This window comes from Oncorhynchus mykiss, chromosome 8, assembly GCF_013265735.2.
Source record: "Oncorhynchus mykiss isolate Arlee chromosome 8, USDA_OmykA_1.1, whole genome shotgun sequence".
In the NCBI taxonomy this organism is placed as follows: Eukaryota; Metazoa; Chordata; class Actinopteri; order Salmoniformes; family Salmonidae; genus Oncorhynchus; species Oncorhynchus mykiss.
In genome coordinates, this window is record NC_048572.1 from 24,133,596 (window position 1) to 24,156,843 (window position 23,248).

The 23,248-nt window shown below is 42.5% G+C and overlaps 1 protein-coding gene across 3 annotated transcripts in view; it reads right to left on the minus strand.

Annotated features, from left to right (window-relative positions):
* The window catches only part of LOC110529653 (calcipressin-2), a 118,123-nt gene that overhangs the window by 7,838 nt on the left and 87,037 nt on the right, over positions 1-23,248 (minus strand). The window contains exon 5 of one of the 3 annotated variants that reach the window (XM_021612056.2): positions 22,770-23,021. The exons of the other annotated variants lie outside the window; for them this stretch is intronic. Within the exon in view, the coding sequence (XP_021467731.2) occupies positions 22,993-23,021 (29 nt within the window). The 3' untranslated portion in view covers positions 22,770-22,992. Of the gene's footprint in view, positions 1-22,769; positions 23,022-23,248 lie in introns of those variants that run through there. 3 annotated transcript variants of the gene reach the window in all.

Here is a 23,248-nt window from a genome sequence, read left to right on the forward strand (position 1 = left end):
GTGGTTGCAGGTTCACTGGGCACATCTAAAGTAGGGATGCACCGATATGACATTTTTGCCCGATACCAATATCCAATATTTTCCTTGACAAAAACCCCCAGAATACTGATAACCGATATTACAATTTTAGCGGCATTTTAAGCATTCTAGTACAGTTAACACACACACACACACACACACACACACACACACACACACACACACACACACACACACACACACACACAGGGACACAGCGGTCTAAGGCACTGCATCTCAGTGCAAGAGGCGTCACTACAGTCCCTGGTTCAGATCCAGGCTGTATCATATCTGGCTGTGATTGAGAGTCCCATAGTGCGGCGCACAATTGGCCCAGTGTTGGCCGGGGTAGGCCGTCATTGTAAATAAGAATTTGTTCTTAACTGACTTGCCGAGTTAAATAAAGGTTACACACACACCACACACACACACCACACTGACCCAAAAGTTATTTTGTTGGCATTTACGTATGACTCCGTTACCAGTAAAACATAATCAAAATCTATTTCCTTCATTTACTTGCTGTGCTGTTTTGTTGTTCATTTGTTTAGTCGTTTCATTCTCAACTAGGATTTCATCATACATGTCAAGCAGTGAAGTTTCAGCTCTGTCTGTCCGTGGCATCTCTTCCTCGGTGCGCACTGTCATTGTGTCCGTTTCCATCTTGTCCAGCTGTGTATTTCACGTAAACCCTGTTTCTTGTCTGCATTGAAGTAGCAGTCCTTGTACCTAGCATCGAACATGGTGGCGACACAGTAAAGAGGCTCAGTGAGAATGCCACCAAATCGCTTGTTCACAGCCTCCAGTACTTTTGTAAGTTTTAACCCCACGGTCTGTGACGGCAGTTTTGTTGAGCAGGCGTTTCAATGCCATGACAGAGGGTATCACGTCTGCTGCAGAAGCAGTTGATTAGCTTATTTCTCAAGTCAGTTGTTCGAATGGCTCTAGGAGTGTGTTCATGTTTCAAACATGTTCTCAAATGTCATTGAAATGGCAGCTGTGGTATGAGAACCGCACATTCTTGAGCATGCAATACGGCTTTCCTCGGTATGAAATCCTCGTCGACCCACTGTCGTGTCAGACTCAGTATGCTCATGGGGCTGACATTGGCTGGTCCAAATGTCAGTCATGAAGCTAATAGCAGTGACGCTCATAGATGTACGTTTCAACAGTACTGTGCAACTCCGGTAGGGCAACATCTGAAGAATAGTGTGTACCGGGGCTCGACCAGTCGGCGAAAGCCAACATCATCCACGACAGAGAACGGTTGATTGTCAAGGACAATGAATTCCATTATCTTGGCGTTAAAGGATTTCACCTTTGAGTTGTCTCGCTGAAATGTTCTTACTCTTTCAAATGACTGCTCGTCTTGAACTTGTTGAGTTGTTGGAAGTGTGCGCTTAGTGTGCGCTCCATGGCATCATTACGAAATCTACTTACGTCATATATGTAGGTATGCACGTCAGCTTTGACATCGGACTTGCGCATCAGCGTTAAATTAGACAATTAGACACAGATGCTGCACTTAATACATTTATGAAATTGCTTCTTCCAATTATTGATAAACATGCACCTGTTAAAAACTTTGTAGGGCCGAGATCCCGTTAACGGGATCGATATGACAACAGCCAGTAAAAGTGCAGGGCGCCAAATTCAAACAACAGAAATCTCATAATAAAAACTTCTCAAACATACAAGTATCTTATTGTTAATCCCACCACAGTGTCCGATTTCAAATAGGGTTTATAGCGAAAGCACCACAAACGATTATATTAGGTCAGAGCCAAGTCACAGAAAAACACAGCCATTTTTCCAGCCAAAGAGTGGAGTCACAAAAATCAGAAATAGAGATAGAACTAATCACTAACCTTTGATGATCTTCATCAGATGACACTCATTGGATTTCATGTTACACAATACATGTATGTTTTGTTCGATAAAGTTCATATTTATATAACAAAATCTCAGTATACATTGGCGTGTTATGTTCAGTCGTTCCAAATACATCCGGTGATTTTGCAGAAAGCCACATAAATTTACAGAAAATACAAGTGTTATACATGGAACTTTAGATAAACTTTAGATAAACTCCTTAATGCAACCGCTGTGTCAGATTTCAAAAAAGCTTTATGGGAAAAAGCAAACCATGCAATAATCTGAGTACGGCGCTCAGAGACCCAACAAGCCAAAAATATATCCGCCATATTGTGCAGTCAACAGAAGTCAGAAATAACATTATAAATATTCACTTACCTTTGATGATCTTCATCAGAATGCACTCCCAGGAATCCCAGTTCCACAATAAATGTTTGTTTTGTTCGATAATGTCCTTCATTTATGTCCAAATAGCTACTTTTGTTAGCGCGTTTTGTAAACAAATCCAAAGTCACGAAGTGCGTTCACTAGTTGCAGACGAAATGTCAAAAAGTTCCGTTACAGTCCGCAGAAACATGTCAAACGCGTTTAGCATTTACAATTTACAACACTCATTTACAACTGCGACCTGGTCAAGATAAAGCAAAGCAGTGCGACAAAAACAACAACACAGAGTTACACATAAACAAATGCACAGTCAATAACACAATAGAAAAATCTATGTACAGTGTGTGCAAATGTACAAGATTAGGTAAGGCAATAAATAGGCCATAGAGGCGAAATAATTACAATTGAGCATTAACACTGGAGTGATAGATGTGCAGATTATGATGTGCAAGTAGAGATACTGGGGTGCAAAAGAGCAAAAAGATAAACAATAACATGGGGCGAGGTAGTTGGGTGTGTTATTTACAGATTGGCTGTGTAGATTGGCTCTGACAGCTAGAGTTAGAGAGGGAGATTAGAGAGGGAGATATAAGTCTCCAGCTTCAGTGATTTTTGCAATTCGTTACAGTCATTGGCAGCAGAGAACTGGAAGGAAAGGCAGCCAAAGAGGTGTTGGCTTTGGGGATGTCCAGTGAAATATACCTGCTGGAGCGTGTGCTACGGGTGGGTGTTGCTATGGTGACCAGTGAGCTGAGATAAAGTGGGGCTTTACCTAGCAAGGACTTATAGATGACCTGGAGCCAGTGGGTTTGGCAAAGAATATGTAGCGTTGGCCAGCCAACGAGTGCATACAGGTCGCAGTGGTGGGTAGTATATGGGGCTTTGGTGACAAAATGGATGGCACTGTGATAGACTACATCCAGTTTGCTGAGTAGAGTGTTGGAGGCTATTTTGTAAATTACTTCGCCGAAGTCAAGGATCGGTAGGATAGTCCGTTTTACGAGGGTATGTTTGGCAGCATAAGTGAAGGAGGCTTTGTTGCGAAATAGGAAGCCGATTCTAGATTTAATTTTGGATTGGAGATGCTTAATGTGAGTCTGTAAGGAGAGTTTACAGTCTAACCAGACACCTAGGTATTTGTAGTTGTTCACATATTCTAAGTGGGGAAGGGGGGGGTGGCAAGTTGCTGCAGGGGGTGCAGAGTTGTTGGCCGGGGTAGGGGTAGCCAGGTGGAAAGCATGGCCAGCTGTAGAAAAATGCTTATTGAAATTATCGATTATCGTAGATTTATCAGTGGTGACAGTGTTTCCTAGCCTCGGTGCAGTGGGCAGCTGGGAGGAGGTGCTCTTATTCTCCATGGATGTTAGTGTCCCAAAACGTTTTGGAATTAGTGCTACAGGATGCAAATGTCTGTTTGAAAAAGCTAGCCTTAGCTTTCCTAACTGATTTTGTATATTGGTTCCTGACTTCCCTGAAAAGTTGCATATCGCGGGGGCTATTCGAAGCTAATGCAGAACGCCACAGGATGTTTTTGTGCTAGTCAAGTGCAGTCAAGTCTGGGGTGAACCAAGGGCTATATCTGTTCTTAGTTCTACATTTTATGAATGGGGCATGCTTATTTAAGATGGTGAGGAAATCACTTTTAAAGAGCAACCAGGCATCCTCTACTGACGGGATGAGGTCAAAATCCTTACAGGATACCTGGGCCAGGTCGATTGGAAAGGCCTGTTTCCTGAAGTGTTTTAGGGAGCGTTTGACAGTGAGGAGGGGTGTTCGTTTGACCACGGACCCATTACGGACGCAGGCAATGAGGCAGTGATTGCTGAGATCCTGGTTGAAGACAGCAGAGGTGTATTTAGAGGACAGGTTAGTCAGGATGATATCTAAGAGGGTACCCATGGTTACGGATTTAGGGTTGTACCTGGTAGGTTCCTTGATAATTTGTGTGAGATTGAGGGCATCTAGCTTAGACTGTAGAACGACCATAACCCAGTTTAGGTCACCTAACAGTATGAACTCTGAAGATATATGGGGGCAATCAATTCACATATGTTGTCCAGGGCACAGCTGGGGGCTGAGGGGGGTCGATAACAAGCGCAACGGTGAGAGACTTCTTTCTGGAAAGGTGGATTTTTAAAAGTAGAATTGTTTGGGCACAGACCTGGATAGCATGACAGAACTCTGCAGGCTATCTCTGCAGTAGATTACAACTCCACCCACTTTGGCAGTTCTGTCTTGGCGGAAAATATTGTAGTTGGGGTTGGAAATTTCAGAATTTTTGGGGGTCATTCTAAGCCAGGATTCAGACACGGCTAGGACATCAGGGTTGGCAGAGTGTGCTAAAGCAGTGAATAAAACAAACTTAGGGAGGAGGCTTCTGATGTTAACATGCATGAAACCAAGGCTTTTACGGTTACAGAAGTCAACAAATAAGAGTGCCTGGGGAATAGGAGTGGTGCTGGGGGCTGCAGGGCCTGGGTTAACCTCTACATCACCAGAGTAATAGAGGAGGAGTAGGATACGGGTACGGCTAAAGGCTATAAGAACTGGTTGTCTAGTGCATTTGGAATAGAGTAAAATAAGCAGATTTCTGGGCGTGGAAGAATAGATTCACGGCATAATGTACAGATAAGGGTATGGTAGGATGTGAGTACAGCGGAGGTAAACCTAGGCATTGAGTGACGATGAGAGAGGTTTTGTCTCTAGAGGCACCAGTTAAGCCAGGTGAGGTTTACGCATGTGTGGGGGGTGGGACAAAAGGCCTATCTAAGGCATGTTGGGCAGGGCTGGGGGCTCTACAGTGAAATAAGACAATAATAACTAACCAAAACAGCAATAGACAAGGCATGTTGACATTAGGAAGAGGCATGTGTAGCCGAGTGATCATAGGGTCCAATGAGCAGCAACAGATTAGACAGGGAGCCGTTGAGTAGTTGCTACTAGGCTAGGCGAGCTGGAGAGACGGCGATTCAGACAGCTAGCGGGCCAGGGCTAGCAGATGGGCCTTCGGCGATGTCGCAACGGAAAAGCCTGTTGAAACTAGCTCGGACGATTACGTCGACAGACCAATCGTGATGGATTGGCGGGGCTCCGTGTCAGCAATAAAAGTTCCAGGCCAATTGGCAAAAGAGGTATTGTAGCCCAAGAATTAGCTGGTAGACCTATTTGGCTAGCCGGGAGATGGTTCTAGCAGGCGTTATCTAGCAGTAGTCACTCGAATGCAGCTAGCTAGCTGCGATGATCCGGTGTAATGGACCAGGGCTTGCGGCAGGAATCCAGTGATGCGGTAGAGAAAAAAGCAGTCCGTTGTGCTCTGGGTTGATATCGCGCTGTGCAGGCTGGCAGGTATTGACAAGCTGAAGCTGGCTAATGTCCGAGTTAACGGTGAAGACCGCTAGCAGTGGCTAACTGACTACTAGCTCGTAGCTAGTTAGCTGGCTAACTTCTGATGGGGTTTCCAATTCTAAAGTATGAAAATAGCAGATCCGTACCACATTGGGTGAGGCAGGTTGCAGGTAAGTATATTCAGTTCGTAGATGGAAAGTGAGATTAAAATATATACAAAATATATATGAAAAAAACAAACAAGGAAAACGACTATGTACACGGGACAAGACAAACACACGTCCGACTGCTATGCCATCTTGGAAGAGCCAAGATCCATGGATTGATGAGGAATTGAAAAACAGTATGGTTTAAGAGATGGGGCAAAAGGAGTGGCTAATAAGTCTGGCTGGACATCTGACTGGCTGACTTACTGCAAATTGAGACATTTTGTGACTAAACGCAACAAAAAGAAGAAGAAACTGTATTATGAGGCCAAGATCTATGATATAAAGAATGATGGAAAAAGTACTTCAAATAAAAATGATGGGCAGAAAGACAAATTCAACTCCATCTTTCATCGAATCAGATTGCCTATTCATCACATAGCCATTTGATGTTGGCAATTATTTTAATGATTACTTCATTGGCAAAGTGGGCAAATTTAGGCAGGAAATGCCAACAATGAACAGTGAGCCTTGATATTCATGCATTAAAAAAAACTAATAATCAAAGAAAACATTGACAACTTAGATGGAAAGCTACTGATGATGGTGGCTGACTCTATAGCCACTCCTATCTATCATATCTTTAATCTGAGCCTAGAGGAAAGTCTTTGTCCTCAGGCCTCGAGGGAAGCTAAAGTAATTCCGCTACCCAAGAGTGGTAAATCGGCCTTTGCTGGTTCTAACAGCAGACCTATAAGCTTGCTGCCAGCTCTTAGCAACCTGTTTTAAAAAATTGTGATTGACCAAATACAATGCTATTTCTCTGTAAACAAATTTACAACAGACTTTCAGCATGCTTATAGAGACGGGTACTCAACATGTGCCCTCAACACTGACACAAATGATTGGTTGAAAGAAATTGATAATAAGAAGATTGTCAGAGCTGTACTGTTAGATTTCAGTGCAGCCTTTGATATTATTGAACTGTGGTTGAAAAAACGTATGTGTTATGGCTTTTTGACCTCTGCCATAGCGTGGATTCAGAGCTATCTATCTAATAGAATTCAAAAATGTTTTCTTTAATCGGAAGCTTCTCTAATATCCAACATTTAAAGTGTGGTTTACCACAGGGCAGCTCTCTAGGTCCTCTACTCTTTTCTATTTTTTACCAATGACCTGCCACTGGCATTAAACAAAGCATGTGTGTCCATGTATGCTGATGATTCAACCATATACACATCAGCAACCTGTCATTGACTTCCGCCAAAGTTGGCTCCCCTGCCTGTTCGGGCGGTGCTCGACAGTCGTCGTCACCGTGCTACTAGCCGCCACCGATCCCTTTTTCGTTTGTCTGTTTGTTTTGTCTTATTAGTTTCACCTGTGTTTCTGTTGTTTGGCTTCATGAGCTTCCCTATATTTAGTAGGTAGACCCGCCCTTGTTTTGTGCGGGATTGTCTTTATGTTAAGTGCATTTTAGGTAGAGGTGGATTTATTTCCTTAACTTGGCACCCTGTGTTTTTTGGGTTGTCACGTTGTATGTCCGCGCCCTGTATTGTTGGGCTTATCATTTTATGTGCCGAAGTAAAGAGCACTTTTCCCCAGCCCAGTGGAACTCTCTGTGTCTGATTCCTTCACCCACCTAGTCCCGCGTGACACAACCACAGCTAATGAAGTCACTGAAATCCTTAACAAAGAGTTACAGTCTGTTTTGGAATGGGTGGCCAGTAATAAACTGGTCCTGAACATCTCTAAAACTAATAGCATTTTATTTGGTACAAATCATGCCTTAGTTCTAGACCTCAGCTGAATCTGGTAATGAATGGTGTGGCTGTTGAACAAGTTGAGGAGACTAAATTATTTGGCGTTACCTTAGATTGTAAAATGGTCAAAACATATAGATTCAATAGTTGTAAAGATGGGGAGAGGTCTGTCCGTAATAAAGAGATGCTCTGCTTTTTTGACACCACACTCCAAAAAGCAAGTTCTGCAGGCTCTAGTTTTGTCTAATCTTGATTATTGTCCAGTCGTGTGGTCCAGTGCTGCAAGGAAAGACCTAGTTAAGCTGCAACTGGCCCAGAACAGAGCGGCACGTCTTGCTCTTCATTGTAATCAGAGGGCTGATATAAATACTATGTATGCCCGTTTCTCTTGGCTAAGAGTTGATGAGAGACTGACCGCGTCACTTCTTTTTATAAGAAACATTAATGTGTTGAAAATCCCAAATTGTTTGCATAGTCAACTTACACACAGCTCTGACACACACACTTACCTCACCAGACATGCCACGAGGGGTCTTTTCACAGTCCCCAAATCCAGAACAAATTTAAGAAAGTGTACAGTATTATATAGAGCCACTATTGCATAGAACTCAGTTCCATCTCAAATTGCTCAAATGAACAGATAAAGTAACACCTCACGGCACAACGCCTCTCCCCTATTTGACCTAGATAGTTTGTGTGTATGCATTGATATCTAGGCTACTTGTGCCTTTAAAAAAAATGTAGTTCTGTCCTTGAGCTGTTCTTGTTCTGTATTATGACATGTTTCATGTTTTGTGTGGACCCCTGGAAGACCCCTGATTTTGCAACAGCTAATGGGGATCTGCCCAGCGGCAGGTAGCCTAGTGTTCACAGCGTTGGGCCAGTAACCGAAAGGTTCCTGGTTTCGAATCCCGGAGCTGACGAGGTAAAAATGCGTATTTCTGCCCCTGAACAAGGCCGTTACCTCACTGTTCCCCGGTAGGCCGTCATTGTAAATAAGAATTTGTTCTTAACTGACTTGCCTAGTTAAATAAAGGTTAAATGTTAAAAAAATAATAATAATAATTGTTATTCAGAGTATTCACACAGCATTGTGTTACAAAGTGAGTCTCTCTCTCCATTTCTCCTGAGGGCCTGGACTCCTCAGCCAACCACTGGGTGACGTCAATGCTGCTGCATTCTGACGCGCAGAGAGGGAGAGGAGGGGAGAGCGAGAGAGGGGGAATGCAGAAAATAAAACGAGTGAAAAGGAAATAGAGAACGAATGAGAGGTGCTGAGAGGAAGAGAATGACAGGGGATAGTAGAGGAGAGGAGATCTGACACCACACTGCACAAGCCCAGTCCTCAGAACAAGATAAAGGACCTGACTACCATATCAGTATCCGTCAACTATAAGATACAGAGTTTCAAACATCTCCCCACCTAAAAGACCACTGGGATCGCAACACTCTCCTAGCCATCATCTATCATACTGAGGGATTCAAATAACGACAGCATTACCGTTCTCTATCACGACACACACACTAGCCCATCATGAATGCTGCCTATCTGGACCTAGCATTATCCATGCTATTTCAGGCTCTGCTAATAAATGTGCTCTGTGTGTGTGTGTGTGTACTGTACTGTATGTGGTGAGCTCACCATCTCTGGTGAATGTCTGTCCCCCACCCAGCCAGCCAGCTCCTATCAAAAGTGATGGCTTATACCATGCAGAGTGCGTGTGTGTGCGGTGGGTAGTGGGGGTGGAAGGACAGATAGACATGATGGTCTCTCTCCTTTGGGTTAAGCGTGGCCTAAGCCCAGGACCACTAACAGACTGCAGCTATTATTACTGCATTCTTTCAAGCCAGGCCAAACACTCCAAATAATTTACTCCCTGTATCACCATTTCTTAAATATACAACATTCCTTAGCAACAGTCTCAAAATAAACAGGTGTGCCAGAGTACAGTACATGGAGCTGCAGTGTTTCACAAGGCCGCCAGGCCAGACGGATTACCAGGACGTGTACTCAGAGTATGCGTGGACCAAATGGCAAGTGTCTTCACTGACATTTCAACCTCTCCCTGTTCAAGACTGTAATACCTACATGTTTCAAGCAGACCACCTGCGCCCAAGAAAGCGAAGGTAATCTGCCTAAATGACTACGTTGGTAGCCATGAAGTGCTTTGTCATGGCTCACATCAGCACCATCATCCCGGTAACCCTAGACCAACTCCAATTCGCATACCGCCCCAACAGATCCACAGAGGACGCAATCTCAATCGTACTACACACTGCCCTTTCCCACCTGGACTAAAGGAACACCTATGTGAGAATGCTGTTCACTGACTACAGGTCAGCGTTAAACACCATACTGCCCACAATGCTCATGACTAAGCTAAGGACCCTGGGACTAAACACCTCCCTCTGCAACTGGATCCTGGACTTCCTGATGTGCCGCTCCCAGCTGGTAAGGGTAGGTAACAACACGTCTGCCACACTGATCCTCAACACTGGGGCCCCTCTGGGGTGCATGCTTAGTCCCCTCCTGTACTCCCTGTTCACACATGAATGCGTGGCCAAGCACGACTCCAACACCATCATTAAGTTTGCTGATGACACAACGGTGGTAGGCATGATTACTGACAATGATGAGACAGCCTATAGGGAGGAGGCCAGAGACCTGGCAGTGTGGTGCCAAGACAACAATCTCTCCCTCAATGTGAGCAAGACAAAGGAGATGATCGTGGACTACAGGAAAAGGAGGGCCGAACACGCCCCCATTCACATCGACGGGGCTGTCGTGGAGCTGGTCGAGAGTTTTGCGTTCCTTGGTGTCCACATCACCAACAAACTATCATGATCCAAACACACCAAGAAAGTTGTGAAGAGGGCATGTCAATGCCTTTTCCCCCTTTAGGAGACTGAAAAGATTTGGCAAGGGTCCTCAGATCCTCAAAACGTTATACAGTAAGGCGCTACAGAGGGTTTACAACATTCCTTAACAGTCTCAAAATAAACAGGTGTGCCACAGTGCCAAAAATGGTCAGAGACTCCAGCCACCCTAGTCATAGACTGTTCTCTCTGCTACCGCACGGCAAGCGGTACCGGAGCTCCAAGTCTAGGTCCAAAAGGTTCCTTAACAGCTTCTACCCCCAAGTCATAAGACTGCTGAATAATTAATCAAATGGCCACCCAGCCTATTTACATTGGCAACCCCTTTGTTTTTACACTACTGCTACTCGCTGTTTATTATCTATGCATAGTCACTTTACCTCTATCTACAGGTACAAATGACCTCGACTAACCTGTAACCCAGCACATTGACTGGTACCCCCCCTGCCTCATTATTGTTATTTTATTGTGTTACTTTTTATTACATTTTTTACTTTATATTTTTTAAATTCTATTTCTTGAACTGCATTGTTGGTTAAGGGCTAAGGGCTTACAAGTAAGCATTTCACAGTAAAGTCTACACCTGTTGTATTCGGTGCATGTGAAAATTAAATTTGATTTGATGGAATGTTTGATACTGGGAGGAATGTGTGCTGCATCCCATGCACTGATGTCCTCTGATCTAGTGTGGAAACATTGAAATGTTTCCTCGCTAGCACTGACTGCTGATAGCTGCTTTATGGAGGAAAAATAATACTTACTATGACTGTGATATGTGGTTGTCCCGCCTAGCCGTCTTTATGGTGAATGCACTTAAGTCGCTTTGGATAAGAGCGTCTGCTAAATCACTGAAATGTCAAATGAAATTATAAAGACCTTATCTATTCTACTGTATGCTGTATAGTCCAATACACCCAGCCATGTCTTCACTGTACTGCCAAAGTACTACATTATTAGTATTGTACTGTACCACTGTTCCTTCTGCTCTCCAGACCCTGGTATGGTAACAGTACAGCACTACCTGCTGCCACACATGCTTGGCAACCCCCTCGCCCATCTAACTGCCCACAGATGCGCCTCAAATATTTGATTAAGTGTTTTTATTTCTCAGGCTTAATGAGAAAGCGAGTGCGAGGCTGGCAGGCTGGGAACAACAAAATAATTCTCTCCTTAACGAGGCCTTGTGTTGTAGGGAGGCAGCCTGGTGGAGCCGCAGCACTATACTACACTCAGGTAGCCCCTCTCTCTGAAGGCTGGGTTGCATATGGATACACTGTAGTGGAAAAACACACACACACCTTGTGTAACTGGCTATTATTGCCATGCTGGAAGAAGGCAATCTGACTGGATAAAGGTTTTGTGCCAAAATGCCAAGCGCTGAAGTTATGGTCTGTCTCTTGTTGCTAGTTTTAATGGGGATGAGTTGAGACAGTTTAATGCAGCTAGGAAACAACAGAAACAATATCATTTTCACAGTTTAAAGAGTTCAATAAACAACTAATGACTAGAAGAATGTTCAAATTAAAATCCCTATTCTCTGTTAACTTCATCATTTGTTTGTTAAATGAGCATGAAACATCAGACTGACTGAGTCAACTCTCTCAGGAGTGCTAACCCCAAGGCTTCGCCAACAATACTCTGAAGAATAAAAGCCTGCAATGCTCACACACACGCATACTATGGAGTATGCACGCACGCACGCACGCACGCACGCACGCACGCACGCACACACACACACACACACACACACACACACACACACACAAACACAGACACACACACAAATTATGTATGCCAGATAACTATAGTAAACGCCTGTGATGTTTACAGTTTAAACATAAACAGAGTTTTTTAAATAAAATGTTTCTATACATACTGCACTCTACATTATTGCATTGCAGAACGCAATATGCATTGCAGAACGCATATGCCCAGGCCTTATCATTTAAGAGCTACTTCAGTGTACCAGGAAACATTCACCACCATTGCATCTTTATTTTTAGCCCAATCACATGTACATTTTCTGCACTAGAAGTGTTCTAAACATATCAGATAACCATTCCCACTAGGCTACAATACCAGTTGTATCTCTACAGGTGTTGTCACTAGAGGTCGACCAATTATGATTTTTCAACGCCGATACCAATACCAATTATTGGAGGACCAAAAAAAGCCGATACCGATTAATCGGCCGATTTGCTATTTTATTTGTAATAATGACAATTGCAACAATACTGAATGAACACTGATTTTAACTTAATATAATACATCAATAAAATCAATTTAGCCTCAAATAAATAATGAAACATGTTCAACTTGATTTAAATAATGCAAAAACAAAGTGTTGGAGAAGAAAGTAAAAGTGCAATATGTGCCATGTAAGAAAGCTAACGTTTAAGTTCCTTGCTCAGAACATGAGAACATATGAAAGCTGGTGGTTCCTTTTAACATGAGTCTTCAATATTCCCAGGTAAGAAGTTTTATGTTGTAGTTATTATAGGAATTATAGGACTATTTCTCTCTATACCATTTGTATTTCATTAACCTTTGACTATTGGATGTTCTTATAGGTACTTTAGTATTGCCAGTGTAACAGTATAGCTTCCGTACCTCTCCTCGCTCCTACCTGTGCTCGAACCAGGAACACAACGACAACAGCCACCCTCGAAGCAGCGTTACCCATGCAGAGCATGGGGAATAACTACTCCAAGTCTCAGAGCGAGTGACGTTTGAAACGCTATTAGCGCGCACCCCGCTAACTAGCTAGCCATTTCACATCGGTTACACCAGCCTAATCTCGGGAGTTGATAGGCTTGAAGTCATAAACAGCTGCTGGCAAATGCACGAAAGTGCTGTTTGAATGAATACTTACCTGCTGCTGCCTACCATCACTCAGTCAGACTGCTCTATCAAATCATAGACTTAGTTATAACATGATAAAACACAGAAATACGAGCCTTCGGTCATTAATATGGCCGAATCCGGAAACGATCATCTCAAAAACAAGACGTTTATTCTTTCAGTGAAATACGGAACCGTTCCGTATTCTATCTAACGGGTGGCATCCATAAGTCTAAATATTCCTGTTACATTGCACAACCTTCAATGTTATGTCATAATTACATAAAATTCTGGCAAATTAGGTGGCCCAAATTGTTGCATATACACTAACTTAACTCTGCGTGCAATGAACGCAAGAGAAGTGACACAATTTCACCTGGTTAATATTGCCTGCTAACCTGGATTTCTTTTAGCTAAATATGCAGGTTTAAAAATATATACTTCTGTGTATTGATTTTAAGAAATGCATTGATGTTTATGGTTAGGTACACGTTGGAGCAACGATACGCACCGCATCGATTATATGCAACGCAGGACACGCTAGATAAACTAGTAATATCATCAACCATGTGTAGTTAACTAGTGATTATGATTGATTGATTGTTTTTTATAAGATAAGTTTAATGCTAGCTAGCCACTTACCTTGGCTTACTGCATTCGCGTAACAGGCAGTCTCCTCGTGGAGTGCAATGTAATCAGGTGGTTAGAGCGTTGGACTAGTTAACTGTAAGGTTGCAAGATTGAATCCCCCGAGCTGACAAGATAAAAATCAGTGGTTCTGCCCCTGAGCGAGATAGTTAACCCACCGATCCTAGGCCGTCATTGAAAATAAGAATGTGTTCTTAACTGACTTGCCTAGTTAAGTAAAGGTATAATTATTATTATGAATTTTTTTAATCGGCCAAATCGATGTCCAAAAATACCGATTTACGATTGTTATGAAAACTTGAAATCAGCCCTAATTAATCGGCCATTCTGATTAATCGGTCGACCTCTAGTTGTCACTACTATTCCCTGACCTCTTGTCAGTCTCTGACCCCTAAGCTCAGAATCTCTAACTACAGTCGCTGCTCCACTTCTGAGTCCAAGTCAGTATATAAACTAATGTCCAGCGATGCAGGGGGTAAAGACCAGCTTGATGCCGCTCTCCTCTGTTCCCATGATTATACAATATCCTTTAAATCGGGGGTCTCCAACCTTTTCTAGCATGAGAGCCTCTGTAAAAATATTCAACATAACGTAAGCCCTAAAAATAATTATAGCTTTCAAATAGGCACATTCTTCTCTTCACCCCTACAACTGTTCCCCAGGTTCTTGGTGTACAAGAGAAAATAGTGCCCCATGCTTCACTTTTTTATGTCTGGAAGAAAACTAACAAATATATTTTTTTTTGTGTAGTTCCCCTTTAATTGCACATCTGGCCCTTTTAATGTACATCAAGCGAGTGATGAATGTGAGGTCGAATGTGCCGCTCTAGCAATGGTTTGATACTGCTGCTGCTCATTTCATTGGAAAGTTTGCAAATAAGAAATAATCAGTGTCGACCCGTCATTCAGGGCTCTGCCCCACCTGTTTTGAGCCCCACATTTTTTACATTTTTTGCATGTTATTTTGGCATGAATAAACTCAGCAAAAAACAAAATGTTTTTCAGGAGCATGTCTTTCAAAGATAATTCGTAAAAATTCCAATAAATTCACCGATCTTCATTGTAAAGGGTTTAAACACTGTTTTCCATGCTTGTTCAATGAACCATAAACAATTAATGAACATGCACCTGTGGAACGGTCGTTAAGACACTAACAGCTTACAGACGGTAGGCAATGAAGGTCACAGTTATGAAAAAACTTAGGACACTAAAGAGGCCTTTCTACTGACTCTGAAAAACACCAAAAGAAAGATGTCCAGGGTCCCTGCTCATCTGCGTGAACGTGCCCTAGGCATGCTGCAAGGAGGCATGAGGACTGCAGATGTGGCCAGCGTAATAAATTGCAATGTCCATACTGTGAGACATCTAAGACAGGGCTACAGGGAAACAGGACGGAGCTGGTCGTCCTCGCAGTGGCAGACCACGTGCAACAACACCTGCACAGGATCGGTACATCTGAATATCACACCTGCGGGACAGGTACAGGATGGCAACAACAACTGCCCGAGTTACACCAGGAATACACAATGCCTCCATCAGTGCTCAGACTGTCCGCAAAAGGCTGAGAGAGGCTGGACTGAGGGCTTGTAGGCCTGTTGTAAGGCAGGTCCTCACCAGACATCACCGGCAACAATGTCGCCTTTGGGCACAAACCCACCATCGTTGGACCAGACGGGACTGGCAAAAAGTGCTCTTCACTGACGAGTCGCGGTTTTGTCTCACCAGGGGTGATGGTCGGATTCAAGTTTATCGTCGAAGGAATGAGTGTTACACCGAGGCCTGTACTCTGGAGCGGGATCAATTTGTAGGTGGAGTGTCCTTCATGGTCTGGGGCAGTGTGTCACAGCATCATCGGACTGAGCTTGTTGTCATTGCAGGCAATTTCAACGTTTGCTGAAAATAAACGCAGTTGACAGTGAGTTTACGTGTCACATATCTTAGCTAGCAGTCATCATCAGGAATCAGGTCGACAATCTACTGGCAAATCTTTTTTAATCGCTGTCATATGAAGATAAATAATTAAGAGAAATGATAGATAAAAGGTATCGGTGCTCATCAGCCATTGGACATAAACATTAAACAACAAGTTGGAAATCGCAAATTCAACAATGAGTGGTTTGGAAGGAATCAGTGACAATGGCTAACTGCAAGCATTGCAAAGCAATCATTAGCCTGCTATTCAGTGGAGTGGCTGTGTGGTCCCAAATCTGGGATTAAGGGGCTTTTCCAAGTTTAAAATGATAAACATTCAACAATGGCCATGCTGTCAATGAAGCATGATTCGTGCCACGCTCAAAACAACTGTTAACTCTGAACTGCGAAAACTTAACTTCAGTGAGTTCAAGACAACTGGTAAGTCAGGAATAAATGAGCTCCGACTGGGAAAATACGTTTTGAAGAGTCATCCAACTCAGAATTGTAAATCCGGCCTCTTTTTAGAGGTACGACCTGAAGATCAATGACGTCTTCATGATTCAACCTTGTTTTTTTCCGAGTTCCCAGTTGTTTTGAAAGTACCATAAATCCAGAGAATGTCAGACTTTGATGACAAAAGGCCATGAAGGACTGCCGCGCCTCCTTCCTGTTCAAGTGAGCACAGCACAACAAGGTGAGGCCAAAAATGTATTGTATGCTGCTGAATAAATGATGTAATATGCCAAGGAGATATGCATACTGTAGCTAAGAAAGTGAGTGTATGTTGTGTAGTAAGATGTTAGTAGCCCATGTGCCTTAATTACCCTAATAATTTGGTATATTTACCCATCTTAATTTCGCCTACTGTTATGACTTGGTGGTGCACATGTAGCATATAGCCTGGTTTAGAGAAATGTAATCATTGAATATTGTAAGAGCTTTCATTGTCTGCTTATATGCCCCCTTTATTTATCCTGCAGTTCTGACTTGGTGTACAGGGAGAACACTAAGAACGCCCTACGTTCTTAATTTTGTCGCTGTACATTTCGAAGTGTTAAACAAATAGTTATATAGACTATGTTTCTTCCTAGCTCGCTCATTAATGTCTGAATCGAAATGACGGATTGCCTCTTATTCGCTTGTCGTCCCCTTATGCCATTGTTGACACATCTCAATTGTCATAAGAAACCACATTTGCTTAAGCAAGTCAGACATATCAGTTATGTTTTTTTAAAAGGCAGTAAATGAGGCTGAATGAATTGTTTTGCTGCCAGACAAGGCTCCGCTGATAGCCAGGTGTAGCAGCGGTAAGGTGTTGGGACAGCTTTATGTAGGCCCTAACACTGTTTGTCACCGTTATAGTGCACCGTTTGTCACTGTTATAGTGCAATTAATGTCTTGTTTAGTGTTGTGTAGTGGTTTTGCTGGCATGCATCCCCCCCAAAAAATTGCCCCACCAAGATACACATGCTAAAATTGCCACAGCAAATAATATATTCAAATTCTATACTTACTCATAATATACTAGATAAGCCTACTTTGCAGCTACAATTTGAATGAGAAGGTTTTGTGGAAAGTATTTCTGTCAACCCACAAGACGGTTATCACAACTGGCTACACACGACAGAGTGACAGACAAACGCGCGATACCACACAGACAGACAGCGGCGATATTTCTGGAAATTAATTGCCATATAGTGTTAAGTTAGTCTTTTTAAGTCAATAGTGGCAAACCAGGGGTGGGATAATGTCAAGTCGCATTGATTAAATAGTAGCTGGGAGCTTACAGAGTCTGATACTTGTGAGATTTGTTTATGACAGTTTGCGGTGGAAAACATGAAAAATGTGAACTACTCATATGTGGGCTGCGAGCTACTGGTAGAGCTACTGGTAGAGCTACTGGTAGCTTGCGATCAACCTTTTGGAGACCCCTGCTTTAAATTAATCACTTATGCAATCCACTCTAGTCCCTAAACAGAGGAAGGATGCAGGCACTTAAGAGACATTTCATGTGCTGTATACACTTACAGTGATGTAGTAGTGAAAGGGACTGGTAGGGTTTGTGGGTTGCGGCCACATAAACATTCAGGTAAGTGCATCATGCAGTGTTTTCCACCAGATGTATCACTGGGTGCTTGTGAGGGGACCTGCATGTTTGGTTGACAAGAAAATTAACATTTCTGGTGGGATATTTTGTTGCTTGTAAAAGTTAGACGTTATACAGAGTGACTGAGAGGTCACAAAGTGGCTGATGTAGGGTGTTAACCCACAGCTTTGGCTGTCCTGGGGGTTTAGACCCAGCTAGAGAGAGCCCTCTGCCCCAGAGAGAAGTACCTATTGCCCATGCTGACAGGGCCTGATCTCCACTAACAAGTACACCTACAGATTTGTTTAGACTCAACTCTAACTTCCTGTGTACACAATGAGCCTGGTTATAGTGATGGATAAGATCAGTTTCACTATCTGTAAAGAGCCTAGTAACAGATGCAGTTTAATCTCAAACAGGGACTCAATAGGAATTTGAAATGGTGTTCCAGTAAATATGAGAGGAAGTAAGTATATTGCATGTTTTGATAGATACAGGAAGAACATTCTATTAAAATACAACCGAGTCAGAGTCATATGAGTAACCAATCTTAGTTGTAGGCCTACAGTATATTCCGGTGAGTGGGCCTATGCAGTCATGCAGGCTATTCCCTAAGGTATAGGGGATAACCCCAATTTATCAGATCAGGGAGAGGAGGGATAGAGAGGGCGAGCGAGTGAGGATAGAGGGACCGAGAGAGGAAAGATAGTGAGAGAGGGGGGTGAGAGAAATAGAGAATTCCCTAGGGGGTTGACAGCTGAGAGTTAGTAATGCCAAACACTGTTGCATAATTTAAATGTTCCTACATCTCATCCCACCACCTGGAGCCATTTTAACAGCCACTGCAGATTAAAATAGAAGAAGAGAGAGATACTTAAAATAGAAGAGAGAGAGAGATACTTAAAATAGAAGAGAGGTTAGCAAGGAACTGCAGGTGCTTGCTCCCCCTCTCTCTTTATATCATTGTCTGGAACTAAGGGTGTTTACTGTGGGAGTTAACCGTGCGATTGGCAGCTCAAGTTACGTCTAGTTAAAATAAGCAAGATGGCCAGATTCTGTGAAACAGCTGTTCTGATGAGAAATTGAGGCTCTTTCCAGGAAGGGCTTGAGGTGGGCTTGACTCTGGCTGTATGGAATACTGTATAATCCTTGCACATTTAGATACTCACTGAAATGGAGCATTCTCAGAGCGTAGTAGCCTAGCTTTCACAATACTAAGCTTAACTACTGGACACTATATGATCATCATACCAATCTTGGCTTTTTGAGTAGGGTTAGGCCTACTACTGGACAAAAAAGCACTCTAGTATAAGGAATTTAGTGAGCTATAAAAAAATGACAGACAAAAAGATGAATGACACTCCACATAGATGTAGTGTAAACAAGAACAAGACATAATAGCTGACTGATTGACATTTGCATCCGCTGCTTGCTCTGACTAAACCTCTAACTCAAAGACGGCCATCATTACCACACCAGACACAATTGTGGTTGTCACTCTCCTGACTGACTGCCTGACACAGTGGCTGAGGTGATTCAAACCTAGAGGAGTGGGGGCGGGGAGGGATTGATTGTGTTGTTTATCAGATGGTGCGATTTAAAGGGTGTGAGAAATCTATGTGAGAAATCTAAAAATGATTGTTTGTAGCCAGCACTTTCAGCCAGAGGATTTTGAAACGGAAGTCTGAAAAAAGTGATGGTATTCCATCGATTTCCCCCTTCTCTTCAAAGAGGAAGGCATCCGATCAGCCAACATCAGTGCAACAGAAAAGAAGCCAAGCTGAGGTAATGTTGTTAACGTTACTTATCTAACTAGCTTGCTAGCAAACTACATTTGTTTATGTTCTATTTTGAGTCCGATCGCATCAACATCTGCAGCGGCATCAACATCAAGCTCAACACCAGGAACTAGTAAGTATACGTCACCTTCTAAAATCGTACAAAAAATTGACTAGTAAATATGACGAGTAAATAAATATACTGGTGTTTACAAGTAGGCTACAACTTCTACTGTCGTTTTCTCTGTGTAGTGGAGGCTTAGTTGATTGTTCATACAAGGCTTGAAGTCTACATTGGAGAAAATGAGGTATTAGTAAGGAGAGGATGGTGTGGGTGACTGACTGGTGTCTGTTGGGGTGTGTGTGTGTGAAGGTTAGGATGCATGATCTATTGACATGAGTGTGGAGGGTGGATATTGTACCTTGTTTGAGTGTGTATTGATGGGGACAAAGTAGTAAAATGTTGTCTCATCGCTGACTACTGTGTGTCCTTCAGACTAATCCTGCTACTGAGGACGACCTTGACACCAGCGTTAGTAGTACAGAGCCTGTAGACCCATTGGATGAAAGCTTTCAGCCTGGAATAAGCCTAAGCTCAACATCATCTGACGTTGAAACAAGCCAGGACAGCCAAAGGTATTTATGAAAGCACAAAACCCTATTGAGAAAACAAAATCACCAATACACTAAACTGTCTACAAGACAAGTGCTCCTCAAACTTTTTACACCCTTGCAGTCAGTTCTTTGGCAGGGGTGAGAGGGGCTGTTAGTATACTTTTCTAACCTATTCACACTATTGTTGGCAGTGCTTGTCTACCCAACAGCACAACTGTAGGCACTCATATACAACAATACACAACTGGACTCTATAAGTCAAGCCCCCATCAAACTTTTCACATCTTTGCTAACAGTCCATCTCAATGAGTGTAACAGAACACATACTGTACCAGTCTACTGTATCCTTTATTTGTTTACAGATGAACATGGTTTATTGTATGGTTACACATCCTCATGATCAGTATTGATGTTTTATACATCCTCTTCATGTCTTTCCAGGGGACTTGCGGTACATTCAAATCTTCTGCAAGAGGTCGAAGCAGTGGCTAGTGAAGAACATCGCCAAAGCCTGCTAAACCAGCTGCCATTACCCTTCACAAGCAGAGGTTCACCAGCTGAAGAACATTCAACTAAAACCACATCCATATTCAGTTAGACTCATGTTCTAGTATAATATAGATTAAAGGATGCCTGCTGATTCATGATTTCGACTGTCCGAGAAACACAGCCTGCCTGTCTGTCTCGTCCCGACTCCCGTTCATTACTATGGGACAGCTGGAGATCGAATTTGAATATTGAAACAAGGTTGCAAACGTCGGAGGGACAAACAGCAAGGTTTATACAAATCTCCGCTGTTGAAAACTAAATGTTAGTCTAAAAGATATGTGACATAATGTCTAGATGCATTTTATAGTGGAGATCAAGTTTATAAATTGCCTGGCTGGGCTGATGAGAAAGTGGATTGTGCAGTCAGATTGTGCATTTTAAGGTTATAGATTTAGCTGGTGGTAACTTGTGGAATAGACACCGGCTGGAATGCAGTTTTAACCAATCAGTATTCAGAATTAGAACTATCCGTTGTATAATATAGATTATCAGAAACCAATAAAGTGCTGACTTCTGGATCAATTCATTGTGATATTCATGAAATATATTTGGTTAATCTAGGTTCAATCTTACTGCTAAAACAAATGATGCAGAGAGTTGGTGTATAATTTAAACTTTAATTTGTTGGCAAGTAAAAATTAGTTTACTAGATTAGTTTATCAATATAACAAATAAGTAAACATGGCTTGTATTCAAGACAAAGTTTATTTGCTCTGGAGACCGAGGTGAGTTTACACAGCAGTATGCAGGGACAGTTATGTCAATGTATGACATACAGTTTAAGTCAGAGGTTAATATACACCTTAGCCAAATAGAGTTAAACTCAGATTTTCACCATGCCTTCCACAAGCTTCCCACAATACGTTGGGTGCATTTTGGCCCATTCTTCCTGACAGAGCTGGTGTAACTGAGTCAGGTTTGTAGGCCTCCTTGCTCACATACAGCCTTTTCAGTTCTGACCACACATTTTCTATCAGATTGAGGTCAGGGCTTTGTGATGGCCACTCCAATACCTTGATGCTGTTGTCCTTAAGCCATTTTGACACAACTTTGGAAGTATGCTTGGGGTCGCCATTTGCGACCAAGCTGTAACTTGACTGATGTCTTGAGATGTTGCTTCAATATATCCACACAATTTTCCTCCCTCATGATGCCATCTATTTTGTGAAGTGCACAAGTCCCTCCAGCAGCAAAGAACCCCCACAACATGATGCTGCCACCCCCGTGCTTCACGGTTGGGATGGTTTTCTTCGGCTTGCAAGCCTCCCCTTTTTCCTCCAACATAATGATGGTCATTATGGCCAAACAGTTTTGTACCTGTTTCCTCCAGCATCTTCACAAGGTCCTTTGCTGTTGTTCTGGGATTGATCTGCACTTTTTGCACCAAAGTACGTTCATCTCTAGGAGACAGAACACGTCTCCTTCCTGAGCGGTATGACGGCTGCGTGGTCCCATGGTGTTCATACTTGCGTACTATTGTTTGTACAGATGAACGTGGTACCTTCAGGCGTTTGGAAATTGCTCCCAAGGATAAACCAGACTTGTGGAGGTCTACAATGGTTGTTCTGAGGTCTTGGCTGATTTCTTTTGATTTTCCCATGATGTCAAGCAAAGAGTTTGCACTGAGTCTGAAGGTAATACATCCACAGATACACCTCCAATTGACTCAAATGATGTCAATTAGCCTATCAGAAGCTTCTAAAGTCACAACATCATTTTCTGGAATTTTTCAAGCTGTTTAAAGGCACAGTCAACTTAGTGTATGTAAACTTCTGACCCACTGGAATTGTGATACAGTGAATTATAAGTGAAATAATCTGTCCGTAAACATTTGTTGGAAAAAATTACTTGTGTCATGCACAAAGTAGATGTCCTTACAGACTTGCCAAAACTATAGTTTGTTAACAAGAAATTTGTGGTGGTTGAAAAATGAATTTTAATGACTCCAACCTAAGTGTATGTAAACTTCCGACTTCAACTGTATATACAGTAGAAGATAAATATACTACTAATGCTTATAATACATACCACAGTTCTACAAAGGGAATACTTGCATAGGGTATGTTGGGGTGGTGCAGTGAGGTGTTCAGAGTCACTTTGATACAAGGGGGCGATTGTTGTTATAGGACCTTTCGCATCTCCTCTTGAGAGTCATCAACTTCTTTGTATCCAAGCGGTATTGTCTGCGAGAGAAAGACGAAAACACTATTAGACATTCAAGGGCAATCGATGTGTACTCTCTGTATTTCTACTGTAGCAGCATGGTGTAGAAAATGAGACATCTCACAGACACATGTTAGCTAGCTACAACACACAGATATAGTTACTCCAATACTAATATGAGTAATAAAGCCAAAGTCTTTCCTTTACTCTCCATCATAATCATCAACGTTTTGCTCCTAATGAGAGG